General features: G+C 35.9%; 1 protein-coding gene across 5 annotated transcripts in view; it reads left to right on the top strand.

Moving 5' to 3' along the window:
- Window positions 1-27,019, top strand: part of LOC131396797 (zinc finger protein 607-like) — a 96,377-nt gene that overhangs the window by 1,193 nt on the left and 68,165 nt on the right. For 2 of the 5 annotated variants that reach the window (XM_058529231.1, XM_058529232.1), the window contains exon 1: window positions 6,787-6,934. In XM_058529231.1, the coding sequence (XP_058385214.1) occupies window positions 6,898-6,934 (37 nt within the window). In that variant the 5' untranslated portion in view covers window positions 6,787-6,897. Of the gene's footprint in view, window positions 1-3,375; window positions 3,459-5,612; window positions 6,935-24,661; window positions 25,533-27,019 lie in introns of those variants that run through there. The other 3 variants (XM_058529230.1, XM_058529233.1, XM_058529229.1) reach the window with 3 other exon arrangements.

The raw sequence follows: 27,019 nt of genomic DNA on the forward strand, positions 1-27,019 counted from the left end.
TTTATAAGAATTAGTCATTATGAGAAAAAATGGCTATGATCTAATGGTAAGCAATCTTTGTATTGTAGATAATAGTACTTAAGAAAACTGGAAATTATATATGCAGCTCATTTTGAAAAGAGAATTTTGTGAAAACTTCTTACAAGGATTGTATTCAAAATGATGGTTTAATCAGTTATTCAGAGAAGAAAGGAAGTTTAGCCGTGTTTAGTGAGCATTTTCTGTGTACTCAAAAGTTTTCTACCTATTTGCTATACATATTCTCATTAATTTGCAAAGGCAATATCCATTTCCAGTAATGTTAAAGTATTTATAGTGAAATGTCTCTTAGTTGTATCAATACAGTATAGCTAAAGAATATTCAAGAACAGGTAAGTGGTATTTGTTTCAATCACATTGATTTTTCATAGCAGGCCTAATATCTACAGATTTTTTAAATGAGGAAAATATAGCCTCTTCCCAAAGTGATGTCTATAAATATTTTTAATACTTGGAAGTATCTTTATGTTGTATGTATGATGATGGAATGAATGCAGGCTTATTGCAAAAATACTGTATTTCATACCGAATTTAATATTAAGAAGAAAGCAAGATTAACCCATAATCTGTCTATCTAGAGATAATCACTTTTAATATTTTCATGTATTATTTCTCCAGTGTTTTATTTTTCCATTTCCATGTGGTTTTGTTTTGGCAGGATAGAATTGATCAAATAAAGGAGACAAAGAGCCCAACTCTTAGTTTGAAAAAGAAATCTTATTCAATCATAGGTTTCTTTATATCTCTGTGCATGTAGAGAGAAGAGGAAAGGGCCAGGAACTTCTTTTTTGAAAAGTATTCCAAGTAGTGAAAGCTTTTAGTTAATAGAAATATTACTTAAAACTTAATTACCAGTACACCGTATTACTAAGACACTCTTTCAGAATCAATAATTTAGAGATTTAAGATTACTTTCAGAACAAAATAGGACTAATGTCTGATTTCTAGGTGTCTTGAAAGTACAGATAGTATTTCCAAATGTAGTTATTATACCAGAAAATAAAGATTATGTTTATAAATATTATATAACTCTCTATATTGTGCAGAAGAATAAGATTCATCCTCCAGTTAATATTTTCACATTTATCACGCTGTTCTTTGAACAAGGTTATGATGCCAGACAGAGTTTTTCTTGCTCTCTGTAGCTGCTGGGGACGTTTTCTCTTTTCTTGTCTGGTGATCTCTCTCTTTTTTTAACTGATGATTTTATTAAGCAGAATTCTATTTTCTCAGATGGTGGTCTTGAAATTTTAAAAATCAGAGTTATACGAAAGAGAAAGCCAAGAAGCACAGTTTTAATATAATAAAAAGAGAAAGCACTAAAATTAATTTCCTTTTATAATAAAAGATTAAGAGACATGGAATAATTTTCATATTCAGTAATGATAGATAATTTACATTAGTCATCATGATATACATTTTACTCTGTGTATGGATTAGGCTTAGTCTTCAAAATACTCATGTCATAGGGGATATTCATATCCCTACTTTGCTGATGAATTAATAGGCATTGAGATATTTTTAACTCACTTCAAAGCTCAATATCACTTCCTGAAAGTCTGAAATCAGTGCCTATTTTCTTAATTTCAACAGGATACCACCTCTTAAATTATGCATACTTTTTTAAACCTGCCTTCTTCACCAAGCAATTCTTTTAATATTGTTTTCCATCAATTATGTGGTTTAATATCATCCTTATTAATAATGGCATAGTATGTCACAATATAGCAGAGCGTAGTATATTTAACCTGTTTGCCTACTGTGAGATTTTTATCTTTCTAATTTTGGACTATCAAAAACTATTCTCTGATGAACATCCTTATGCATATACTTTATGAACCTCTATAGTTATTTCCTTTAAAAATTTTGTAGAAGTGGTGTTTTGTGGTCAAAAATCATGCTTCTTTTAATTGTCTACAATATGGCAGGCCTGAAAATTGTAATATTTGGAGTAATGCAATCACTAAAAAGACATAATTGCTTCCTTCAAAGTACTTGTAATCTATGAAGGAAGTTAAAATCTGCGTAGGAGTAATTGTAAGGTAGAGTGTGATAAAGGCCAATGGAAAGATTCAGATGACTTGCCTTGTGAGTTCACAGAAATGAGACATGTGTGTGACTATAGTGACAGACAGTATATGAAGAGAATATACTGGGATCTGTGTGGCAATAAATGGACTTTGTACACTCTTTATATCTTGTAGATTTCATTAATATTACAAGTATGGTAGATTTCATCAGTGATATTAGATGTATAGTACATTTCATGAATGATATTAGATGTCCAGCAGAATTAATAGATAAGATAATTCAGCAGCTATCTGGAGGATATCATGACAAAACTGACAGGTTTAGAAACAGTTCTTCTATCAAAAAGATCTGAAAGAAAGCTATATTGAGACTGTCATCAGTTTGCAAAAGAAATTACTCAGGGACTGTTCCCCAGTTTTTGTAGATTAGAATTCCAACATGCCTGAGAAGAAATGATAAAGTGACTTCCTATATTGGGATCCAAAGGAAACAAACAAAATGTAAGCCATTTAGTAAAACAATCTGAATTTAAAGAACAGAGAACTTTATGGAAGTCTCAAACCTAACGAATTAAAAAAAACACACATTTCAAGTTACTGTCAACTGTTACAATGATTATGAAATAAACTTTAAAAAAATCAAGATCTAAGCGAAAACAAAGAGAATGCTGTTGTCAAATTCTGCTCATGGCAGAGGTATATTTTACATCTTCACTAGTCTTATTTGATTGTTTCATGTATTAACTAAAAACAACTTAATAAACAGTGATTCATTCTAAAAACATCCCCCGAAAAACAAAACAATACAAAACATAACCAAAAATATAAGAACTGTTAATATATGGCCATATAAATTTCCAGACTTTTTCTGGCTTCCATTTTATGATTGTCTGTCTGCCATTCTTCTCTCTGTGTTGATTAATATACTCTTATGTCTTATAAAAATATATATATTCGTCAACCTGATTTTTCTGTTGACACTGTGTATGGAATATTTTTCGTGTCCTTAAAAGTTCTTCCCAACTTTAAACCTTTTAATGACTACTTTATATTTTGTACAGTGTTGGCCTGTCATATATTTAGTAGGCTTTGCTAGATAGACTCAGAATGCTGAACATTCCTTGTCGATCTCTAATATTTTGATCAACTTCATCCAACTTCAAGGCCACAAAAGAGGTTCTGGTTTGGATGATGTGGCCTCTTTTCAGTCTTAAAGTTGGGAATGGGAAGAAGAAGGTATGTTAAGGTAAGTCCCGTGTGCGAACACTCAAGCCCAACTCGTCTCAAGGTCTTTCTCTTCTCCCAGGTCTGGGTTTTCTGGACTCTGCTTTTCTGGTAGAGGAACCCAGAGGACTGATCAGCTCTTGCAGCTCTAAAACCATGGCCCGTGTAAGTCGATGTTTATCTCCTTGTTGAAATGGGTGTATGTTTTTTTTAGGTCATGAAGGTATTTTCATTAATTTTCCTAGGGTTTCCTAAAAGGCCCCTCAAATAACCTGCTTCTCTTGTCCAGTGAGCTGTGATGCCACATTACCTAGGGCCCCTTCTATGTCGCCCATGCTCAACTAATTCGTGTTCATGTAATTATTGACCAAATTATTCAACATATTTTAAGTGGGCGATCTTTTGTTAAGAGCAGTGATGGAGTAGTGAAGCAGTTAACTTCTTTGAAGGACAGATTTATGCAATGTGGGTCAGGTCTATAGTTTGGTGAGATGGAGACAATGGTTCTATTTATCCGCTTTAAGACTGAAATTTTCTGCATATCTGAGATTTCCAGGTAGATGAAGTAAAATTTGTCATTGAATGACCTGAATCTTAATGTAGGGTGAGATCTCCTGCTTTGTATGGATTAGTATATGGTGGGAGCTTTTAACATGGAGGTCGTGGATTTGGTAGGAAAGCCATGAGACATAAATACTAAGGCTATTTTGTTGTTGAATGAGACGTGCTAAGCTTGGGTGACATCTATGTAATTGACCAACTTTCTTCAGTATCCTTTAACTGAAATGTATTGTCTATTATTATGTAATTAATTGCCCTGAAACATAGTATCTTAAAGCAGTCAACATTGGGGCCGGCCCCGTGGCTTATTAGCGGTTACGTGCGTGTGCTCCGCTATTGGCGGCCCAGGTTCGGATCCCAGGCGCACACCGTCGCACCGCTTGTCAGGCCATGCTGAGGCGGCATCCCACATACAGCAACTAGAAGGATGTGCAACTATGATATACAAATATCTACTGGGGCTTTGGTGAGAAAAAGGGGGAAAAAAAAAAAAGGAGGAGGATTGGCAATAGATGTTAGCTCAGGGCTGATCTTCCTCACAAAAAAAAAAAGAAAAGAAAAAAAAGCAGTCAACGTTTATCTCACATTTTCAGAGGGTCAGGAATCGGGATGTGACTCTGGGTCTCTTATAAGGCTATCAACATGTTGGTCAGGGTTGCAGTCATCTTAAAGCTCAACTTTGGGTGGATCTGCTTCCAAGCTCACTCAGTGGTTATTGACAGGATCCAGTTCTTCATGGGCTATGGGACTGAGGGTCTCACTTCCTCAGTAGGTGCTGGCTGGAGACTGCCCTTGGTTTATTGTTATGTGGGCCTCTCCATAGGGCAGCTCACAGCATGGTAGCTGGCTTCATCAGAGTGAGCAAGTGAGACAGCAAGAAAGGATGAGCAATGTGCAAATCATAGTCTTTTATAACCTAATGTCAGAAGGGACGTTCCATCACATTTACTATATTCTATTTGTTAGAAACAAATTACTCTCACTAGGTTCAGCCCACATTGAACGTGAGGGCAGTACGTGAAGACATAAATACCAGGAGATGGAGATCATTGGTACTCAATGAAGTTACCTACCACACTCAAAATAAGGAAAGTGTTTAGTGAGAAATGGTAAATGGCAACAGAAATGAATATCATATGTAATAGGTGAAAACTGAATCTTGGAATTGGGGAAGACTTTCCGAATTGTGCAGCCTAACTGTATAAATTATTAAATATGATATATCCGTAAAATATAATGACATGTGCCAGAAAATATATGGATTTATTGAAACAAGTAAAACTGCTTATGGTAAAATTTGACATAATGAAGTAGTTGATGCTTGAAGAAAGTCTTAATTTTACACAGTTTTCTAAAACTTGGAGAAAACATCCCATGATTTAGTATTTCTCTTCCCTTAAAAGAAAAATATTCCTCAATAGCTCACATTTGTTGAGAATTTATGAGGCGGATACTATTTGTACTTTATTCTCGTATACACTTTTTTATTTAGTAGTGAAACTTTCTTATTTTGTCCATTTCCGAAAGGTTTCGATATTTAGAAGTATCCCAGAGTATGGAGGACGTTTTCTCTGTGTCAGCAGGCTTCTTTAAAAATATGTCTACATTCTGCTTCAGTCTCCTTCTATATCGTAGATTTCCAGCCTGTATGCTTCCCATAGTGCTCTTTTCCTGCACAGAAGTCCTTTGTCTCATCTGCTCCCACTTTCAACATATTTTCTTTAATTTCCCCAGTAATATGTATATTTACTGTTTCAGGGATTATTGACGTTCAGTGATGTGGCCATAGACTTCTCTCAGCAGGAGTGGGAATGTCTGGACCCTGTTCAGAAGACTTTATACCAGGATGTGATGATGGAAAACTATAGAAACTTGGTCTCACTGGGTATGTTTATGGGCCTCAAATAATTTAGATTAATTTAGAATCTGCTCTATAGTCTATGTATTTTTTCCACTGCAATTTTCAGCTCTGCCTTTCAAGAACTAGTTAAATTTGTTTTCCCTCTTCCCCAAAAAGAAGTTTGAGTTTTGTCAGGGTTAGAAATGGCAACTCCATTAAACACCTTCATCCTCCCTACCCCTCAGTAACATTTTTACCTCCCTCTGTTCTTTTTTGTCTTTGCTTCTCTTGCATAATGACCAAGCACCTACATTAGAAATCTGTGGCATGTATTGTAAAACCATTGTCAAAGGATCCAAGGTTCTTTTTTATTTGTCCTTCAAATTGCTGTCATACTCCATTTTATTGTCTGGTCCAGTTTTAGAGATATCCGCTTGACAGAGGGTCCTCAGTTGCTCTCATTATCAGAAGAGCCTCTTCAGTTTATGTGGTGGTGGATTGGATATTTGGAATTCATTTAAAACTGTACCGAAAGCAGTCTGTTTCCTAAGACAAAGTTCCTCTGGTTTGTGGTTGCAAGTTGTAATCCATGAAAATTACATTTAAAATGGAATGAATATCTCATAGTTGTCTCTTCTTATGTACTCTAGTAACGTAAGAGCATAACAATAATAATGTTAATAGCCAACATTGTGATTACTGTGTAGTAGTCAGTACTCCAAGCACGTTATCTGATTTAACTGATTAAAGTAACTGGGAGTCTTAACTTATTTAATCCCCAACAATGCTATTATTATCCCCATTTTGTAAGTGAGAATACTGAGGTATTTTGGGTTTAAGTGAATTGCCGAGAGTCATCCCCGGCTGGAAGGTGGCAAAGACAAGAATTGATCCCAGGCTCCAGGGTGTGTTTTCAATAACATGCTTGCCCTCTAGAGTTAGAGGACATAGGAGTTTAAATTTTAAATACACAGTAAACCAAAAACTTTACCTTACCTAACAGATCTCTTGTTCTTTACTTCTCTAATTTTTCTCTAAAATATTCACTATTTTTATGATCTTTTGATTATTATAATTATAATTTTAATCTTGACTAGTGACAATTTGTTTCTCTATCCTCTGGCATTTTTTTCTTTGTGAGCAAGCCATTCCATTTCTAAGCCAGATGTAATTACCTTATTGGAGCAAGGAAAGGAGCCCTGGATGGTTGTAAGGGAAGAAACTAGAAGATGGTGTCCAGGTAAGGAAGAGCAAGTCAGGCAGGAGAATTCATCTCTGTAAGTGATAGCCCAAGTGGTGAACACACTTGATAAACACATCCGTCAAACATTGGTTAGAAAGCTCCCTTCTCAAATGGGGAAAGGAAATATCTCAGTATGAGATACCCAGTGAACTTCATCTTAACCTCATTAACCATTCAGCATGTTATTTTTCTCATATTTCCCTCCCAATTTAGTGCTAGACGTTCTCCTTTTTCCACAGTGTAGCCATTTTACCTGTACATATTGTGGACCCAAATTCTTTCCAGATCATCTTTTTCACTGTGACTCCGTTGTCTGAAGATACATTAATTCCTATATCTGGCAAATATTTGAATACTGAGAGCCTAGCACTGTGCTTGGCACAGTCAATCCAGTAATACTATATAGGGCAGATGATGTTTCTGCAGTACTGGGGGTTATACTATGTTAAGGCAATGATAAACGTGCAAACAAATAAATAGATAAAGAATATCATGTAGTGAAATGTATTATGAAGGACACTAACCAAGAACACAGCAAATTTAGGTAAGGTGGTGTGGTCAGGAACCCTTTTCTGAGAAGGTAACATTTGTGCAGAGACATGAAGTGAGGGCTCAGGCTTTTTGAGTATATGAACGAGAACATTCCACGGAGAGTGAATCACACGTACAAAGACCTTCAAGGGGATATGAGGTTTGTGTGTTTGAGGAGTGGCATGTAAATCAGAGTTAGTGAGTGGTGACTAAACAGGGTGTGAAGCTTGTACGTTAGGAAGGGTCAGATCTTATAAGATTTTGTGGTTCATTCTGAAGAATTAGAATTGGTTTCTAAGAGTAATTAGGATCCCTAATCTAATTGAAGGTTTTTTATTTGGTTTTTTAAAAAACATTTTTACTTTTTCATTAATTATAAGACTTATACAGAAACCTTGATAAAACAACTACATATTTTTGTTAGTCATTTTTGTATCCATATATTTCTTTATTCTTTTTTGTGTTAAAATTTTGCTGTGGGATTTATTCTCATATTTCTTTCTAGGTTGGTATTCTTTTTTTTTTTTTTTTTGAGGAAGATCAGCCCTCAGCTAACATCCATGCTAATCCTCCTCTTTTTGCTGAGGAAGACCGGCTCTGAGCTAACATCTATTACCAATCTTCCTCCTTTTTTTCCCCAAAGTCCCAGTAGATAGTTGTATGTCATAGTTGCACATCCTTCTAGTTGCTGTATGTGGGACAAGGCCTCAGCATGGCCGGAGAAGCGGTGCGTCGGTGTACGCCTGGGATCCGAACCCGGGCTGCCGGTAGCGGAGTGTGCGCACTTAACCGGTAAGCCACGGGGCTGGCCCTAGGTTGGTATTCTTTATTTTTCATTTATTTGTGTACTGTATTACCTAATTCTGAGTTCTTCTACTTCACATTTATGATCTTTTATATCTCAAGGTATTTTCTTGTCTTTTAGCACGTTTTTGAATAGTATGGTAGTTTTTCCCTGTTTTCCAGGCATTTGTTTTAGATATAAAAGATACCTGTCATTAACTTCAGTAATTTCATTTCTTGTATCTAACTTGACTTTGGGTCTTTTTTTTTTAGTCATTATATTTGAGGTTAGTTTTCCTCAATTTTGAGAATGGAGTCATAGTTCTGGATACCTTGTCTAAATTTGTTTTGAGCTCCCTCTTCTGTTACTTTTCTTAAGAATTAAATTATCATGGCTTGGAGAAAGGATGGAGCTATTCAGGAGCATAGTTTTTTATACTATTGTAATTAAGTTTGTATTAATCTGCTTTAGATGGTTATACATTAAGATGTTAATCATAATTCCCCAGAAAACATTAAGAAAATAACTTAAAAAATTATATAAAAAAAGAAGCAATAAGGTAAATCAAATGATACCCTAGAACATATCTATTTAACACCAAAGAAGGCAGTAATTTAGAAATATGGAGGGAAAAGGCCTAAAACATACAGAAAATAAGTAACAAAATTTCCGGCATAAATTCTATTAGTAATTACAATAAATGTAAACTGAGTACACACTCCATTTAAAAGACCAACGTTGGCAGAATGGATTAAAAATAAAAAACGTGTTCTAACTGTAAGAAACACATTTTATAGTCAAAAACAGAAATATATTAAAATAAATGATGGAAAAAGATAAGAGTATGCAAAGTATAATCAAAAGAGCTGGAATGGTTCTACTAATATCAGAAAAAGTAAACTTAAGACAAAAATTGTTAGTAGAAGCAAAGAAAGATGTTTTATAATAATAAAAGTGTCAATCCATCAGTACGATATAACACTAATGAATATATATCACCCAATGAAAGTGTTCTATAATATATGAAGCAAAAACTCAACAGGATGAAGGAAAAAATAGAACATTCAACTATCATTGTTGGAGACTACAGCATCTCACTTTCAATAATAGATAGTACAAGTAGACAGAAAATCATGAAGACAGTGGAAGATTTTAACAAAATTATAAACTTACTAGACCAAACTCAGTTCTGTGGGATACTCTGTCTAAAAAACAACAGGATATCTATTATTCTTAAGTAGATATGTAACATTCTTCAGGATTGAGCATATATTAGGCTATAAGACAAGTTTCAGTGAATTTAAAAGGACTGAATCATACAAAGTATAGTCTCTGACCAAAATAGCCTGAAATGAAAAATTAGTAAGAGAAAGAAATTTGGAAAATTTAATATGTGGAAATGAAACAACACACCCTTAAATAATCTGGTAATAGGAGAAGCGAGAAATAAAATTAGAAAATACTTTGTGTTGGATGAAAAGTAAAAGGCAACATAGGAAAGTTTATGCGATGTCACTAAAGCAGTGCTAGGAAGCAGATTTCTAGCTGTAAACCCCTATGTTAAAAAAGAAAGATCTTCAATCAACTACCTTCTGCTTTAAGAATCAGGAAAAAGAAGAACAAAACAAATCCAAACCAAGCAAAAGGAAGGAAATAATAAGATTAGAATAGAGATAAATGAAATAGAGAATAAAAAATTAATAGAGAACATCAACAAACCAAAAGTTTGTTCTTTGAAGAGTTAAAGAAAGTTGATAGAGCCTGCCCCATGGCTTAGCGGTTAAGTGCGTGGGCTCCGCTGCTGGCGGCCCAGGTTTGGATCCTGGGCGTGCACCAACGTACCGCTTCTCCGGCCATGCTGAGGCCGCGTCCCACATACAGCAACTAGAAGGATGTGCAGCTATGACATACAACTATCTACTGGGGCTTTGGGGGGAAAAATAAATAAATAAATAAAATCTTAAAAAAAAAATAAAGTTGATAAACCTTTAGATAGGTGAAGAGAAAAAGAGATAAAACTCAAATTACTAAAATCAGGAATGAATGAGGAGACATTTCTCCTGACCTTATAGAAATTAAAAAGAAGTATAAGGGAAATTTATGGATAATTGAATGCCAACAAATTGGGTAACCTAGATGAAATGGACAGATTCCAAGTAGTACACAAAATACCACATGTGAAACCAGAGTAAATGGAAAATCTGAATAACTATATAAAACAAGTAAAGATATTGGAACAGTAAGCCAAAAACTTCCTGCAAGACAAAGGCCAGACCTAGATAACGTCCCTACTGAATTCTACCAAACATTGGAATAAGAATGAACACCAATCATTCACAAACTCTTGCAAAAATAGTAGATGGAGGAACACTTCCCAACTCATCCCTTGAGGCCAGTATTACAATGATAACCATGACCAGACAAATACAAGAAAAGAAATCTATGGAACAATATCTCTATATGCAAAAAGTTCAGCAAAACTAGGAAACCAAGTGCAGCAACATATAAAAAGGATTATACAGGGGCTGCCCCTGTGGCATAGCAGTTAAGTGCTCGCGCCCTGCGATGGCAGCCCAGGGTTCGCAAGTTTGGATCCCGGGCATGCACCGACATACCACTTGTCAAGCCATGATGTAGCAGCGTCCCCTATAAAGTGGAGGAAGATGGGCGCGGATGTTAGCCCAGGGCCAGTCTTCCTTGGCAAAAAGAGAAGGATTGGCATCAGATGTTAGCTCAGGGCTAATCCTCCTCACAAAAAAAAAAAAAAAAAGGATTATACCTCATGACCAAATGAGCTTTATCCCAGCCATGCAAGGTTGATACATTAATTGATTTTCCTTTATTGAAATACATCTTGTCTCTAGAATAAAGGACAAAAACTACATGATCATCCCAACAATGCAGAGAAAGCATTAGATAAATCCAATACCCTTTCAAGATAAAAACTCTCAACAAAATAGGAGTAGAAAGAAACTTCTGCAACCTGGTAAATGCCATCTACAAAATGCAGCTAATGTACTCAACGGTGAGAGACTAAAAGATTTTCCCACATAATCAGGAACAAGAGGATAACCACTCTTAACACCTCTATTCAGCATTAGTAGCTGGGGCAGTTAGGCAAGAAAATGAAATAAAAGGCATGCAGATTGGAAAGGAAGAACAAAACTATGTATTTGCCAGTGTTATGATGTGGTATATAGAAACTGCTAAGGAATCCATAGGAACATAATTAGGGCTAATAAATGAGTTCAACAAGGTAGCAGGATACAAGATGAATATACAAAAAAAATTGTATTTCTGTACACCTGCAATTAATAATCCAAAAATGAAATTAGGAAAATAATTCCATTTACAATAGCATCGAAAAGAATAAAATACTTAAGTGGACCGCCGCGTGGTGGGGGCCAGCCCCATGGTGTAGCGGATCCAGTTCAGATCCTGAGTGCAGACCTACTCACGGCTCATCAAATCATGCTGAGGCAGCATCCCACATAGAAGAAATAGAAGGACCTACAACTAGGATATACACTTATGTACTGGAGCTTTGGGGAGAAAAAAGAAAAAGAAAGAGATTGGCAACAGATGTTAGCTCAGGGCCAATGTTCCACACACAAAAAAAAGAATAAAATACTTAGGAGCAAATTTAGCAAGAGATTGTTAAGTGCAAGGTTGTACACTGAAAACCTCAAAATATCAAGAAAAGAGAATATCCAAATAAATGGAAAGACATCCCATATTAAGGAATCAGAATATTTAATATTGTAAAAATGGTAATATTTCCCCAATTGATGTAAATATTCCCCACAATCCACATCAAAATCCCAGCTGACTTGATTACAGAAATTGACAAGCTGATCCTAAAATTTATATGGAAGTGCAAGGGACCCAGAATTTTAAAAACAAAACAAAACAAAAAAAGCTTTAAAAAGAGGAAAGTAGAAGGAATCACTTTTAACAATTTCAGAATTTATTACAACGCTGCAATGATCAAAGCAATGTGGTCCTGGCTTAATGATGAACACGTGTATATAAATGGAACATAATTCAGAGTGCTAAAATAAACCAATATATGTATGGTCGTTTGACTTTTTAATGGACATGTCAACACAGTTCACTGGGGGCTGTGCAGGAGGGGGAGAATCTTTTCAACAGATGGTTCTAGGTCAAATGTATATTCACATGCAAAACAGTGAAGTTGGACCTCCACCTTCTGCCATCTACAAAAATTAACACAAAATAGATCAAAGACCTAAATGTAAGTGCTTAAACCATATATTTTAGAAGGACATATAGGAGTAAATCTTTGTGACCTTAAATTAGGATTTTTTAAAAATATGACACCAAAAACTCTGGCAATCAGGACAAAATAGATAAGTAGGACTTCATAGAAATTAAAAAGTTTTGGGACTCATAGGACACAGTCAAGAAGGTGAAAAGACAACATGCAGAATGGGAGAAAATGCTTGCAAATCATATCTACTGAGCCCCTAGTATTCAAAATTTATAAATAACTCCTAAAACTAAACCACACAATGACAAACTAACCCCGTAAAATGTTGGGTAACAGATTTGAAAAGACATTTTTCCAAAGAAGATATCTAATTGTCCAGTAAGCACATTAAAAGATGACTGAACAGTGTTTGTCATTAGGGAAATGGTCATCCAAAACACAATTAAACAGCTTCATGCCCACTAGGATGGCTACAATCAGAAAAGGAGATAAAAAAAGTGCTGGTGAGGGGCCGGCCCAGTAGCACAGTGGTTAAGTTTGCACACTCCGCTTCTGCAGCCGAGGATTCACAGGTTTGGATCCCAGGCTCGGACCTACACACTGCTCATCAAACCATGCTGTGGTGGCCTCCCACATTCAAAATAGAGGAAGATTGGTATGAATGTTAGCTCAGGGACAATCTTCCTCAAGCAAAAAGAGGAAGATTGGCAGCAGATGTTAGCTCAGGGACAATCTTCCTCACCTAAAAAAAAAAAAAAAGTGCTGGTGAGGATTGGGAGAAATTGAAACGCCCATGTGTTGCTGTTGGGAATGTAAGATGGTCAGCCACATTGGAAAGTAGCCTGTCAGTTCCTTGAAATGTTAAACTTGGAGTTACCATACAGCTTAGCAGAGTGCACTCTCTTACAGCCTTTATATTTTTTCCCAAAAATCACCCTTTTAGTGGGGTTTTGCAGTGAGCCATTCCCCTGCTCCCAGCCCTCTCAAGCCTCCTTTCCAACTTCATTGTCTTCTTCAAAGCAATTTCTATCTTCTAGTATGCCCTGTGATTTACTTACTTATTTTGCAAGCTGCCGAAGGACTGGCTTTCCTTCTCATCTCTTTCCTTCATAGCTAGCTACATACTCAAGAGAATCGGAAACGTACATCTCACAAAACCTCGTACATGGGTGTTCGTAGCAGCATTGTGCATAATAGTCAAAAAGTGGAAACAACCCAAATTTCCCACTGTAATGAAGATATACAACATTTCCATTATGTGAAAGATTCTCATTGTTTCCCTTCCCAGTCACTTCTCACCCCCCATGTCCACTCCCACCCAAACCACCACTGACCACTTTCTGTCAATGTAGATTAGATTAGCCTTTTCTATGATTTTTAAAATAGGGAATCATCCATTATGTACCGTTATGTTTTGCTTCCACTGGTCAATGTAATGATTTTGAGATATATCTGTATTGTTGCATGTTATCACTAGTTTTTTCATTTTTTTTGCTAAGTAGTATTCTGTTGTTTGGTTATACCATAATTTGTGTTTCTAGTCACCTATTGATGGGCTCTTGTGTTGTTTCCAGTTTGGGGCTATTATATATGAGTAGAGCTGTTATGAACATTTGTGTACAAATTCTTATATGTACAGTTATTTGTATTTTTGTACTATAAATGCCTAAGAGTGGAATTTTTGGGTGGTAACTTCATGTTTAACAATTTTAGAAATTTTATATTATTCTTTTCCACTTACTCTGTTGGTATTGTCAGCTCTTTAAATTCTAGATATAGTTGGTACATAGTGATATCTGATTGTGGTTTTAATTTGCATTTCATGATGACTAAGGATCTTGAACTTCTTTCATTTACTCATCATTCATATTTTTTGGAGTGTTTGTCAAAATCTTTACCCATTTGAAAGCATTATTTTCTTATATTTGAGGAGTAACCATTCTTTATTTTCGATACAAGTCTTTGTGTAACAATATTTTTTCCCAGAATGTGACTTACCTATTAATTTTATTATCAGTATCTTACAAGGAGCAAAAGTTTTTAATTTTCATGTATTCCAATTTATCAGATTTCTCTTATGATTTTTTTTGGTATATTATCCAAGAAATCTTTGCCTGCCCCAAGGTGGCAACGTTTTTTCCTTATTTTTTCTTGACCTTTTATAATTTTTTCTTTTATGTTTAGATCTATATCCATTTTGATTTAATTTTTGATTATGGTGTGAGTACGTTTCAGGACTCGTGTTTTTCCCTATGTACATGCAGTTATTCCAGCAACATTTAAAAGAAATTATTTTCTTTCCCCCTTGGGATTGCTTTGGTACCTTTGTCAAAAGTGAAATCATTGTATGAATTTGTATCTGTTTCTGATCTCCGTGTGTTTTTCATGTTGGCATGGAAAGTAGAAGTCCTGTTGTAGGATTTTTATATCTGATCTTTATGGAATTGAGGTAATTTTCTTCTGTTGCTAGTTGGCAACATTACTGTGAATGTGTGTTCAATTTTGTCAAATGCTTTATCTGAATCTGTTGAAGTGATTATTTTTCAAAACTTTACATTCAGTAAAATTCACTTTTTGGGGGTATGTAGTTCTATGAGATTTGACAAGGGCATATATTTGTATAATGAAGAGGGAGGACGACTATCCTCTACGCACTCTGGGTCCTTTCTGGCTGGGCTACAAATTAAATTGACATGAGACCAAATAGCAGGAGAAAATCAAACAAAGTTTAATAACATGTATACATGGGAGAAACCAGGGAAACTGAGTTTCTTGACAAAATGGCAGAGGTTCTCTTCTTAAATAGATTTAGATAAAGACAAAGAAGGATGTTGTGCGTTGGGGAAGAGACAGCTATGGGAGATTACCAGAAATCACAGTAAACAAGAGTATGCAGATTTAAGTCCTCTCCTTCCATACTGATAAGAGTTTCCAGAGATAAGGTCATCCCCCCCTCTTCTCAGGACAGAGAGGGAGATGCCTTTACAAATGGAGATTTCTCTTACAAATGTAAATGTTATGAAACAGAACTTCAATAAGAATGGGCTTAGGAAGGACCCTCCCAGTCTAGCCATACCCAGAGTTAAATTCGTTTCGGCAGTTGGTGGGGGAGGTCAAATATCCATCAGAGAAAATAATCAAGGTAAAGAGACATATTTTGAGGTGGCCAATTTTGATCTCCCACAATACTACCACAATCAAGATACAGAACAGTTCTATTACCTCAAAAAATTCCCGGATGCTGCCACTGCTTGGACAAACCATAATCCTACCTTTAACAACTAGCAACCACTGGTGTATTTTCTGTCCCTATTGTTTTGCCTTTTCAGATTGTCGTATAAATAGAATCATATGTGTCTTTCGAGTCTGCCTTCTTTCATTTACCTTAATGCATGTGAAATTCAGCAGTATTGTGTATTCCTATATTAACCATGTTGTTCTCATTCAAATAGGGTGTTTAGAGTATTTATATTCAGTGTTTTTGTAAATATGATTGGTTTTACATCATATTTTCTCTTTTCCTACTTCTTTTGGCTCAATTCAGTATTTTTCAGAATTCCATTTTATCTACATTATTGGTTTATTAAAATATTCCTTTGTTTAAAGTCGCTTTAGTCTTTACAATATGCATCTTTAACCTCACAGTCTACCTCAAATAGTATTGCATATTATATATATGGCTCTTACAACATTCTACTTCTTTTTCTAGTACATGCATTTGTGCTATGGTTGTCATATATTTTTGTTGTTGTTTTTACATGTGATAAATCCCAGAATACATTGTTTTACTTAAGCTGTTGCAATCTCTAAGCCTTTGGAAACCTTCCTCTGTAGTTTAACAAGGTAGCTCTGGTCACTCTTTAGTGGATTTTTCTTGTCAAAATAGCTCAAGTGAAACATTCTCCATATTTCCTTTTCTAGATAATTCTGGGTTAGCCTAGACCAGTAGAGACATTTTGGGTGAGATTGGCAACGTGAAAAAGAAGCAGAAACCATATTCTTCTGCTTGGAATGTCGGTGGGCCCGGACATTGTCTCACAGCTCATGCATGTGGTCACTGAACAGCTTGGTAGCCATGTTGGCATGAGTCAGCAGCTGGACCTAGTTTCCCCTGTCCCCGCCTCATCTCCTCCTTCAGCTTCGGTACTTCTTGGGGCGTGTTAAGTCTTTAGCTCCAGGAAAAAGGTGCTAGCCTCTCCTGCAGAATTCCCCCTGGTCAGAGTTGGAGGATTGGAGGACACAAATGTCAGCACAGGTTCCAGTCCATCTTTTTCTAGGGTTCTAATTTGTTCTTGCTTCTCTCACTTCACGTCCAACTTTCTTGCCCAACTGCCTGCCCTGCTAACTGGAAGTTCTAAAACCAGACTGGGAAGTAACAGCCTGATATAGACTGTGTAACCAACTCCTGATAAAATTTGCTTATTAGCTAGTTTCCTGAGTACATCCCTCGTTATGTATCTGTATATGTCTTACGTGTTTCGCTTCAAACTCTGACTCACATAACTCATTTATCTCTCAAAGAAATTATTTGATGATAAAATAAAAGTCTCTTCTTTTTACCCACATATTCACGATTTCTTATGTTTTTCATTCTGTTAGGTAGATCCACTTTTTGTATGGTATTGTTTCTCTTCTGCTTAAGAACTTCCTTTACCATTTTGTGTAATGCAGATCTGCTACAGATTAATTCTCTCATTGTCTGTAGAAGTTTTTATTCTGTATTTTTTGAAAGTTATTAGTGTTGGTATAGAATTCTATTTTGAAATTTTGTCTTTTCAGCAGTTTACAGATATTGTTCAGTGGCTGGTATAATTTCTATGGTAATTCTTTTTCTTATTCCTCTATAACTAGTGTGTCTTTTTTCCTTGATTACTTTTAAGATTTTGTTTTATTTTTATTATTGTTTTCAGAAATTTGATTAGGAGTGTCTTGGTGTGTGCATTTTTATGTGGGTGTTTATCTTGCTTGGGCCTTGCTGAACTTTTTGATTTGTGGATTTGTATTTTATTTCAAATATAGAAACATTTTGGCTACTTTATTCAAATATTTTTTCTTCAAAGAAATGGTTCACCTTTCTTTCTGGGTCTCCATTATACATATGATAGACCTCTTAATATCATCCCATAGATCCTTGAAATTTTTTTTTTTTTTTTCCCCATCATTTTTCTTTTATTTCAATTTGGATAGATTCTATGTCTTTATGTTCTCTGATCTTTTCTTCTTTAATATCTAGTCACTTTTTAAATCACATCCAATGAAATGTTCACTTCAGATATTACGTTTTTTTCTCTAGAAGTACCATTTGGTTTATTTTACTATCATCCCTTTTCTTCTCTCACTATGTTGAAATTGTACTTTAAGTACCTGAACATAGTTATAGTAACTTTTACTGTCCTGTCTGCTAGTTCCATTCTCTTTGTTGTTTCAGGCTACACTTTATTAAATTGACACCTCTCTGGGCTATCAAATATCTTCTACCAATGTGTTCTCTGGTGTTTACTCAAATTATAAACTCCCTGGTATTTCTTTGGCTGGCTTTGTAGAGTTACACTGTGTGCATACATAGCTCAATACTGAACAAAAACTCACTCTGGATTGGACTGAATGCATACTAAAGGTGCAGTTTAGCACCTTCCTCTGTACATCCTGCTGATCAGCATCTAAATCCAGAGTCTTGATCACACTCAGATTTGCTCTTTTTGAAAAGATTATAACGTGTTCTTTTCTTTGAAGGGACCTCATGTCTGATTGTCTCCTTTTGTGACATTAGCAGCCAATTCTCACTGCCCAGATAGTTTAATTCATTGAGAATTGCAAAATCATCATACTCTAATTCTGTGATTTCTTTCCCTTTTCTAGCATAAAGTTTTTATTGAGGTATAAGTAACATAAACTGCACATTTGTAAAGTGTACAATTTGATAAATTTTGATATCTGTATACATACACCCATGGAACCATCACCACAATCAACATAATGAACACATCTCGCCTGTGCGTTGGGTTCGTAGGGCTGCTATAGAAAATTACCACAAACCAGGTAGTTTAAAATAACAGAAATTTATTATCTCACAGTTCTGTATTTTAGAAGTGTGAAATCATGGTGTCAGCAGACACTCAAGGGGAGAATCCATTTCTTGCTTTTTTCAGCCTCTGGCTGCTGCAAGTGTTCCTTGACTTGTGGCCGCATCATCCAGTGTCTGCTTCCATGGTCATATTGTGTCCTTCTCTTCTCTCTCAAAACTCTGTCTGCCTCTCTCTAATAAGGGTACCAATGATTGCATTTGGACCCTACCAGATTATCCAGGACAAGCTCCTCCTCTCAAGATCCTTAACTTAATCAAGTTTCTTCAAGTATTTTGAAGAAAAAATATTTGAATAAAGTAGCCAAAATGTTTCTACCATGTGTTGTTCACTCACCTAAGGTAGCATTCAAAGTTGAATATGTCTTGGGAGGGGGTCGGGGGGTGCAGGTAGCATGTTTTTAGCCTCCTATAGTCCGCAACAGTTTCCTCGTGTCCCTTTGTAATCCTTCCTCCTCTCCCTCCACCTTCCTTAGGCAACCACTGATCACGTTCTGCCTTCTGTCACAATAGAGTTAATTGCATTCTCTACAGTTTCAACAGAATGATACGGTGTGAAATTTTTTGTCTTGCTTCTTTCACTCAGCATAATTATGTTGAGGTTCATCTAGGTTGTTATGTGACATTTGGGTTAAATGGACATCTGTTCAACTGTTGATGGACATCTCTAGTTTTTGGCAATGGCAAAGATGCTATGGATATTTGTTTATAACTTTTTGTATGGACATATGCTTTCATTTCTTTTGGACAATACCTAGGAGTTGAATGCCTGGATTGTATGGTCGGTCTATGTTTAAATTTCTAAGATTTTAAATTTAGATTTAGATAAATAATATTATAAATTTAAATTTGTAAGAAACTGTTTTACTTTGTTGTTCTATCATTTCACATTCCCACCAGCTGTTAGAGAGTTCTGGATCCTCCGTATCTTATGAATAATTGGTATGGTCAGTCTTTTTAATTTTGGCCTTTCAGATAAGTATATAGTAGCATTTTGTTGTAGTTTTCATTTGCTTTTCCATAATGACTAACGATGTTGAGCATCTTATTTGTTGTCTTCTTTGGTGCAGTATCTTTTAAGATCTTTTATCTCTTCTGTTAGGTTGCTTGTTTTCTTATTGAACTTGGGACTTATTTCTCATTTTATACATAAAAAGATAGCCTTTTTGACTATTTTCTTATTTACTATGATTTTTCTTTTCATTCTTGTAGCAGTGTCTTTAACTTGGAAAAAATCCAATTTATCAATTTATTCTCTATGAATCATGGTTTTTGGTGTTGTGTCTAAGAATTCTTTGCCTATCCCGAGGTCATAGATATTTGTCCCTGTTTTCCTCTAGAAGTTTTACAGTTGTATTTTTTACATTCAGGTCTGTGATCCATTTTTTAGATCATTTTTTTTCATCAAAGTATAGATTCTTTTTTTTTTGCATATGGCTATCCCAGTTGTTCTCACATCATTTTTTTTTTTTAATTTTATTTATTTATTTATTTTTCCCCCAAAGCCCCAGTAGATAGTTGTATGTCATAGTTGCACATCCTTCTAGTTGCTGTATGTGGGACGCGGCCTCAGCGTGGCCGGAGAAGCAGTGCGTCGGTGCGCGCCCGGGATCCGAACCTGGGCCGCCAACAGTGGAGCGCACGCACTTAACCGCTAAGCCACGGGGCCAGCCCTCTCACATCATTTCTTGAAAAAAGTATCCTTTCCTCACTCTGTTGCCTTTGCACACTGATGAAAGTAAGTTGTCCATATATGTATGGATGTACTTCCTATTATCTATTCTGTTGATTGCTGTGTGTTGACATGAATGCTAAACTTGCTGATTATTGTATCTTCATAATAATTCTTATAATTAAGTAGTACTGTCCTACTATGGTCTTCTTTTCAAAGTTGTTCTGTTTTAAGTTCTTTCCATTTCCCTATGAATTTTAGGATCAGCTTGTCAATTTCATCATCAACCAAAAGAAAGTCTGCTGGGATTTTTGTTAGAATTACATTTAAGGTATAGATCAATTTTGCAGTAATTATTGATATCTTAACAATACCAAGTTTTTCGACCCATGAACATGATATATCTCTCCATTTATTTAGATCTTTAACTTTTCTCAGCAGTTTTGTAGTTTTTAGTGTACAAGTCTTACACATCTTTTGTGAGATTCATCCTTAAGTATTTTCGATTTTTTTATGCTACTGTAAATTATATTTTTAAAATTTGAGTTCCTGGGTCTGGCCCCGTGGCTTAGCGGTTAAGTGCGCGCGCTCCACTACCGGCGGCCCGGGTTCGGATCCCGGGCGCGCACCGACGCACTGCTTCTCCAGCCATGCTGAGGCCGCGTCCTACATACAGCAACTAGAAGGGTGTGCAACTATGGCGTACAACTATCTACTGGGGCTTTGGGGGAAACAAAGGAGGAAGATTGGCAATAGATGTTAGCTCAGAGCCGGTCTTCCTCAGCACAAAGAGGAGTAGCATGGATGTTAGCTCAGGGCTGATCTTCCTCACAAAAAAAAAAAAAATTTGAGTTCCTGAGTGTTCTCTAGTATTTACTTATTGGTCATGTATGCTTCAATCTGGCTAAACTCAATTATTTTCTAGTAGCTGTTTTATAGACTACATTTGACTTTCTATACCTGTGATCAAGTAATCTGTGATCAAAGATATTTTTGTTTCTTAATTTCTCTTCTGCCTGCTTCTGTTTATTTTCCTGCTTTTTTGCGCTGCTTAGAACCCTAGTCCAATGTTAAGTAGAAGTGGTGAGGGCATAGCTTTCTATTCCTGATCATATGCGGTAAGCATTCATTCTCTGCCCATTGCGTATGATGTTACCCGTGTGTTTTGGGCAGATGGTCTTTATTAAGTTCTTTTTTCCTAGTTTGTTGTGAGTTTTTATCATGGATAGATTTTGTTAAATCCTTTCTTTTTTTCTTTGCATCTTTAGACATGATCGATATGGGTTTTTTCCCCTTTTTTTTTTTTGTTAATTTAGTGAAATATATTGACTGAATCTTCAAATATTAAATGAATATCATATTCCTGGGATTGGTCATTGCTATGGTCTGAATGTTTGTGTCCCCGTGAACATATGATGAAATCCTAACCCCCAAAGATGATGACATTAGGAGGTGGGACCTTTGGGAGGTGCTTAGGTCGTGAGGGTAGAGCCCTCATGAGTGGGATTAGTGTTCTTATAAAGAGGTCCCTCTCCCACTTTCACCATGTGAGGACAGAGTGAGAATGCACTGGCTGTGAACCAGGAAGAGGGCCCCCACCAGAACGTCAAGAGATCTTGGACTTCCCAGCCTCCAGAACTGTGAGAAATAAATTTTTGTTGTCTATAAGCTACCCAGTCTGTGGTATTTTGCTATAGTAACTCGAACAGACTAAGACAGGCATGATGTGTTATCTTTTTTAATATAGTGATGGATTCTGTTTGCTAAGATATTGTTTCGTATTTTGCATATATGTTTAGAAGGTTTTGTAGTGTGTAATTTTCACTTCTTCTACTGTTTTTGTTGTTGTTGTTTTGTATTAGAGTAACTGTCTGCGTAGAGTGAGTTACTCCTCATCAGTTTTCTGGAAGAATTTGTTTAAAATTGATACTACTTCTTCCTTAAATATTTGAAACAGCTCTCCAGTGAAGCTGCCTCCACTTGGGATTTTCTTTGTGGGAAGGTTTTCAACTACCAGATTAAATTGTTTACTGGTATAGTGTTCCCACACTGATTTTATACCCTTCTCATGCTTGTGTCGTCATTGGTAAGCCTGAGTGTTATACTGATCCATATCCAAATACAAATTAGGAAATTGCCTTCTCTGGCTGTTTCCATCCCAGGATTTCTCCCTCACTTACCAGTTTGGCAGCGCTGCCTCCCATTGTTTTTATAGCCATAAATATATTGGAGTTTATGTTGGAATTTTCATAGCCCATGCTTGCCTCACCATAATTGGGACCTACCCTTGAGGCAAGGACGTGAGAGTGAGTACAGAAGCAAGAAAATTGGCTCAATCTGGGTTGCTTTGTTAAGGTTTGACTCTTTTCCAAAACCCTCCTGCTCTAATTTACAGTCCTTGTGTCATTAGTTTTTGTATTTTGTCGAGTGTTTATAGTTGAAATCAGTCAGAGAGGGGGACAGGCTCTAGGGACTTAATGCCACCGTACTGGAACTAGCACTTCTTCATTTAAGGAGTTATTTAATGGTTAAAAGTAATTTTTTTCTCTTGTAACATTGCTGATTTGTTGCTTTTTATTTCCTGGTTTATATCTATCACAATCATTTTTATGCTACTATTTTTGCAGTTTGGGTCAGTCATAGTTCTCGGAGTCTTTGAAGTCTTCCTCTCTTTTTGGCATAAGATTTCTAAGCTCGCTTTTCCTGCTCACTTTCTATATTTTCCCTTTGTCCAACTATCCTGTATCCATATGTTAGATCTAGATTTTGAGAAATTACAATATACATGTTAAAGTATTCTTATTACAACTGTCTTTTCTGGCAGCTTTTTTCTATGTCTTCTGCCATCTGCTTGGTTGAGACTTTCTCTTGTGTGATCAGTTTTGATAAATTTTCTTAGAAAGTTGTCCATTCTCTCAAAAGTGTTCATATAGTACTCTTATAATTTAAATAAATTCGTCTGTATATCTTATTTTCCTCTTTTCATTTCTTATTTTTATTTGTTTACTCTCTTTTTTGATTGGTTTAGCTAATATTTCCGATAACAATTTTTTAAAGTGCCAGCTCTTTATTTGTTAATGCTACTGTTTTCTAACTCATTATATTCTGCTTTTATTTTTATTTTTTCTGCTTTCCTCTACTTTGTTATTTATTTTCTAGGTATTGGGCTTTGATCCTCAACTCATTTCCTTTCATAGAGATAATCATTTAAGTTTTGAGTTTTCTGAGTGGTGAAATTGCATCGCCAAGATTCCAATATGTACCTATTTTCTGTATAGACATTTACTAGAATTATTCCATTTCAGTTTTTTCTTTCCATAGCGATCCAGCATTTTTGGAGAGGGCATTACCATTTCCGCATGGAAGGGCTTTTGGTTTTCTAATATTTGCTATTAGTTTCTATCGTTACTCTATTTTCAAGAGTGTTGTTAATATTATTTCAATTTTTTGTACACATACCATACTCTAGTCACAAGAAGATATTTTTTGCCCGCAAGTCATAGCCTTGTCATTAAGCACTTCTGATTTTGCTCAAGATGTTGCTTCATGTAGACTTTTATCCTTCAACTCACAACTGCCAATTCTTTTTCATATAATTCTTGGCAGTCTTGCTCTAGATTCTGTTGTATAATTCAGGTTCCCTCTTTTGCCCCAAGTCCCTAAATGTTCACAGTACCATAAGACCCATTATGTGTCAGAAAATGGATTAACATCTTCTTCTGGGGATTACCAGAATGGTTGGCCTTGGTTAAAAGAGAAAGCTAGAGAAAGACCTGAGAAAAGATATAAGGAATAAAACAGATTGAACAGCTGTAAGGATAGTAAATAGTTATCCTCTCCTAAGATTTTACTAAGTAAAGATTCTCAGTATCTTAATTGTTATGAAGAGCAAAGAAAAGCACACCTGGCTATGCATAGGAGGGAGTGAACCACAGTGTGGAAGTGTGTATTTTTAGGGGAGTTGGAATTGAAGAATGATCAGGTATAAATAATTGCCTTTTTAAATTTAATGTGTGTCTATATTTATATTTTAGATGCAAGTGGTATGTTAGAGCTGGCTTGTATTGGCTCTCTAGGGTCAAGATTTTACATATCCTAAGTCTGGGTTCGTTTACATTATATTGATGGCTTGAAATTGCCTGTGGTGGGAGTATTTACAGTTTAGACGTTGGCAAACAGTACACATCAGGACTGGATGTGTTGTGTGTGCGCATGCACGCATGTGTAGAGCTGGTTGTTAAACATTTACCAGCACTCTACCACAGAAATTATTTTCTTAGCTCTCCTTTTGTGTTTTCCAGTTTTATAACTGTATTTTAGACTTCTTTAAACCATCTCTAATGATTGAGAGTTTGAATTTAGTCTTAATTCAATTATAGAACATTTTCTGGTCAAGGAAACTTTTTTTTTTCTATTTGTTTTAGATTTGGAATCAAGATATGAAATAATCAGCTCTGGAAAAATGTACATTTATACAAAACATTCATCTTTTACTCTACAACACAGAATTTATAATGGAGAGAAACCGTATGAATGTAAGGAATGTGGAAAGGCCTTTAGTCCTCCTACAGACCTTAGAGTACATCAGGTAATTCATACTGGTGAGAAACCATATCAATGTAAGGAATGTGGCAAGGCTTTTAGTCATCTTACAGATCTCAGAGTACATCAGAGAATTCATACTGGTGAGAAACCTTATGAATGTGAAGAATGTGGGAAAGCCTTTAGTCGTGCCTCAAACCTTGCTCAACATGGAAGAGTTCATACTGGTGAGAAATCCTGTGTATGTAAGGAATGCGGAAAGGCGTTTAGTGACGTTGGAACACTTAGAATACATCAGAGAATTCATACTGGTGAGAAACCCTATGAATGTAAGGAATGTGGGAAGGCCTTTAGTCAAGCCTCAAACCTTATACAACATGAGAGAATTCATACTGGTGAAAAACCCTATGAATGTAAAAATTGTGGGAAGTCCTTTAGTCACACCTCACATCTTGTTAGACATGAGAGAATTCATACTGGTGAGAAACCCTATGAATGTAAAGAGTGTGGGAAGCCTTTTAGGAGTAGCCATCAACTTACTGTACATCATAGATTTCATACTGGTGAGAAACCCTATGAATGTAAGGCATGTGGCAAGGCCTTTAGTGTGTATGGACGACTTACTCGGCATCAGAGTATTCATAGTGGTAAGAAACCCTTTGAATGTAACAAATGCAGGAAGTCCTTTTAGGCTCAGTTCAAGCCTCAAAGTACATCAGAGTATTCATACTGGTGAGAAACCCTTTGAATGTAACAAATGCGGGAAGTCCTTTAGGCTTAGTTCAGTGCTTAAAGTACATCACAGAATTCATACTGGAGAGAGAGCTTATGGAATATATGTATAGTGGACAATGGAATTATACCACTGAGAAACAATGTAAGTGAAGAGAATGTGAGCAGGCATTTTCAAAAAGGCTTATAAGGCATTAAATAATTTATACAGGCATGAACTGCTTGAAATTTAAATAATCGTTGACGTTTTTCAGTTATGGCCCAAATATAGTTCACATTCAGAGAATTTGTTTTGTATTTTATATAAGAAAGTCTTTTATGGCATTCCTCTGTTTCTCTATTCACTGGGTGTCCAGGCTGTGTGGCCAATGTCACAAGGCAGATAAGGGCCACTCAGAAAAGAGACCAGTGCGTGATTTGAAGTCATGGAGAACAGAAAACATACACACCAGGATCAAGTAATACATTGTTTACTTACAGCAATACAGGAGATTTAATGCACAAGATCTAGCTCCTTGCAGTGCGTCAGTAACCTATGGCCAGCAGATCAAGTCCACATCTGATAGGGGTGATGAGCTGCCCACAACCACTTTGTGCTACAATGGCAAGGCACCAACCTCTTCCCCATGAGGTCTGACATCCAGAAAACTGGGGGCATGCCTGAGAGCCATTGACATCTGTGATTAAGCAGAACAAAGGAGTACACACTGAGTCTGACACAAGGGAAGATATTCTCGCACAAGGCAAAAAGCCCCTCACAGGCTGTGAGGGCTCTTTATCTTTAGGTAAGGAGGTGTTGCATGCTCAACAAGGCCTATTCTTTTTCTTTCTCCCAGCTTTACTGATGTATAATTGACAAAATTATAAATGTAAGGTGTACAAGTGGTGCTAAGGGGGAAATTTATAGCTATAAATGCTTATATTAAAAAAAAAAAATCAAGAAAGATCTCCAGTCAGCAGCCTAACTTGACAAGTTAAGTGACTAGAGAAAAAACAAACTAAACACAGAATTAGCAGACGGAAGGAAATAATAAAGATTAGAGCAGTGATAAATGAAATAGAGAAAATCATGAAATGAAAAGTTGGTTTTCAAAAAGATCAACAAAATTGACAAGCTGTTAGCTAGATGGACTAAGAAAATAGATGGACTAAGAAAAAAAGAAATGAAACTCACATTACAAAAATTAGAAGTGAAAGTGGAGACACTACTACCGATTCTACAGAAATAAAAGGATTGTAAGAAAGTAGTGTAAACAATTGTATGCCAAGTAATTGGATAACCTAGATTAAATGGACAAATTCATAGAAACATAAAACCTACCAAGACTTAATCACGAAGAAATAGGAAATCTGAATAGACTAGTAACTAGTCTATAACTAGTAAGGACATTGACTCAGTAATCAAAAATCGCTCAACAAAGAAAAGCCCTGGACCTGATGGCTTCGCTGGTGAATTCTGCCAAACATTTAAAGAAGAACCAACAGTAATACCTTTCAGACTTTTCAAA

Source organism: Diceros bicornis, chromosome 34, assembly GCF_020826845.1.
Source record: "Diceros bicornis minor isolate mBicDic1 chromosome 34, mDicBic1.mat.cur, whole genome shotgun sequence".
In the NCBI taxonomy this organism is placed as follows: domain Eukaryota; kingdom Metazoa; phylum Chordata; class Mammalia; order Perissodactyla; family Rhinocerotidae; genus Diceros; species Diceros bicornis.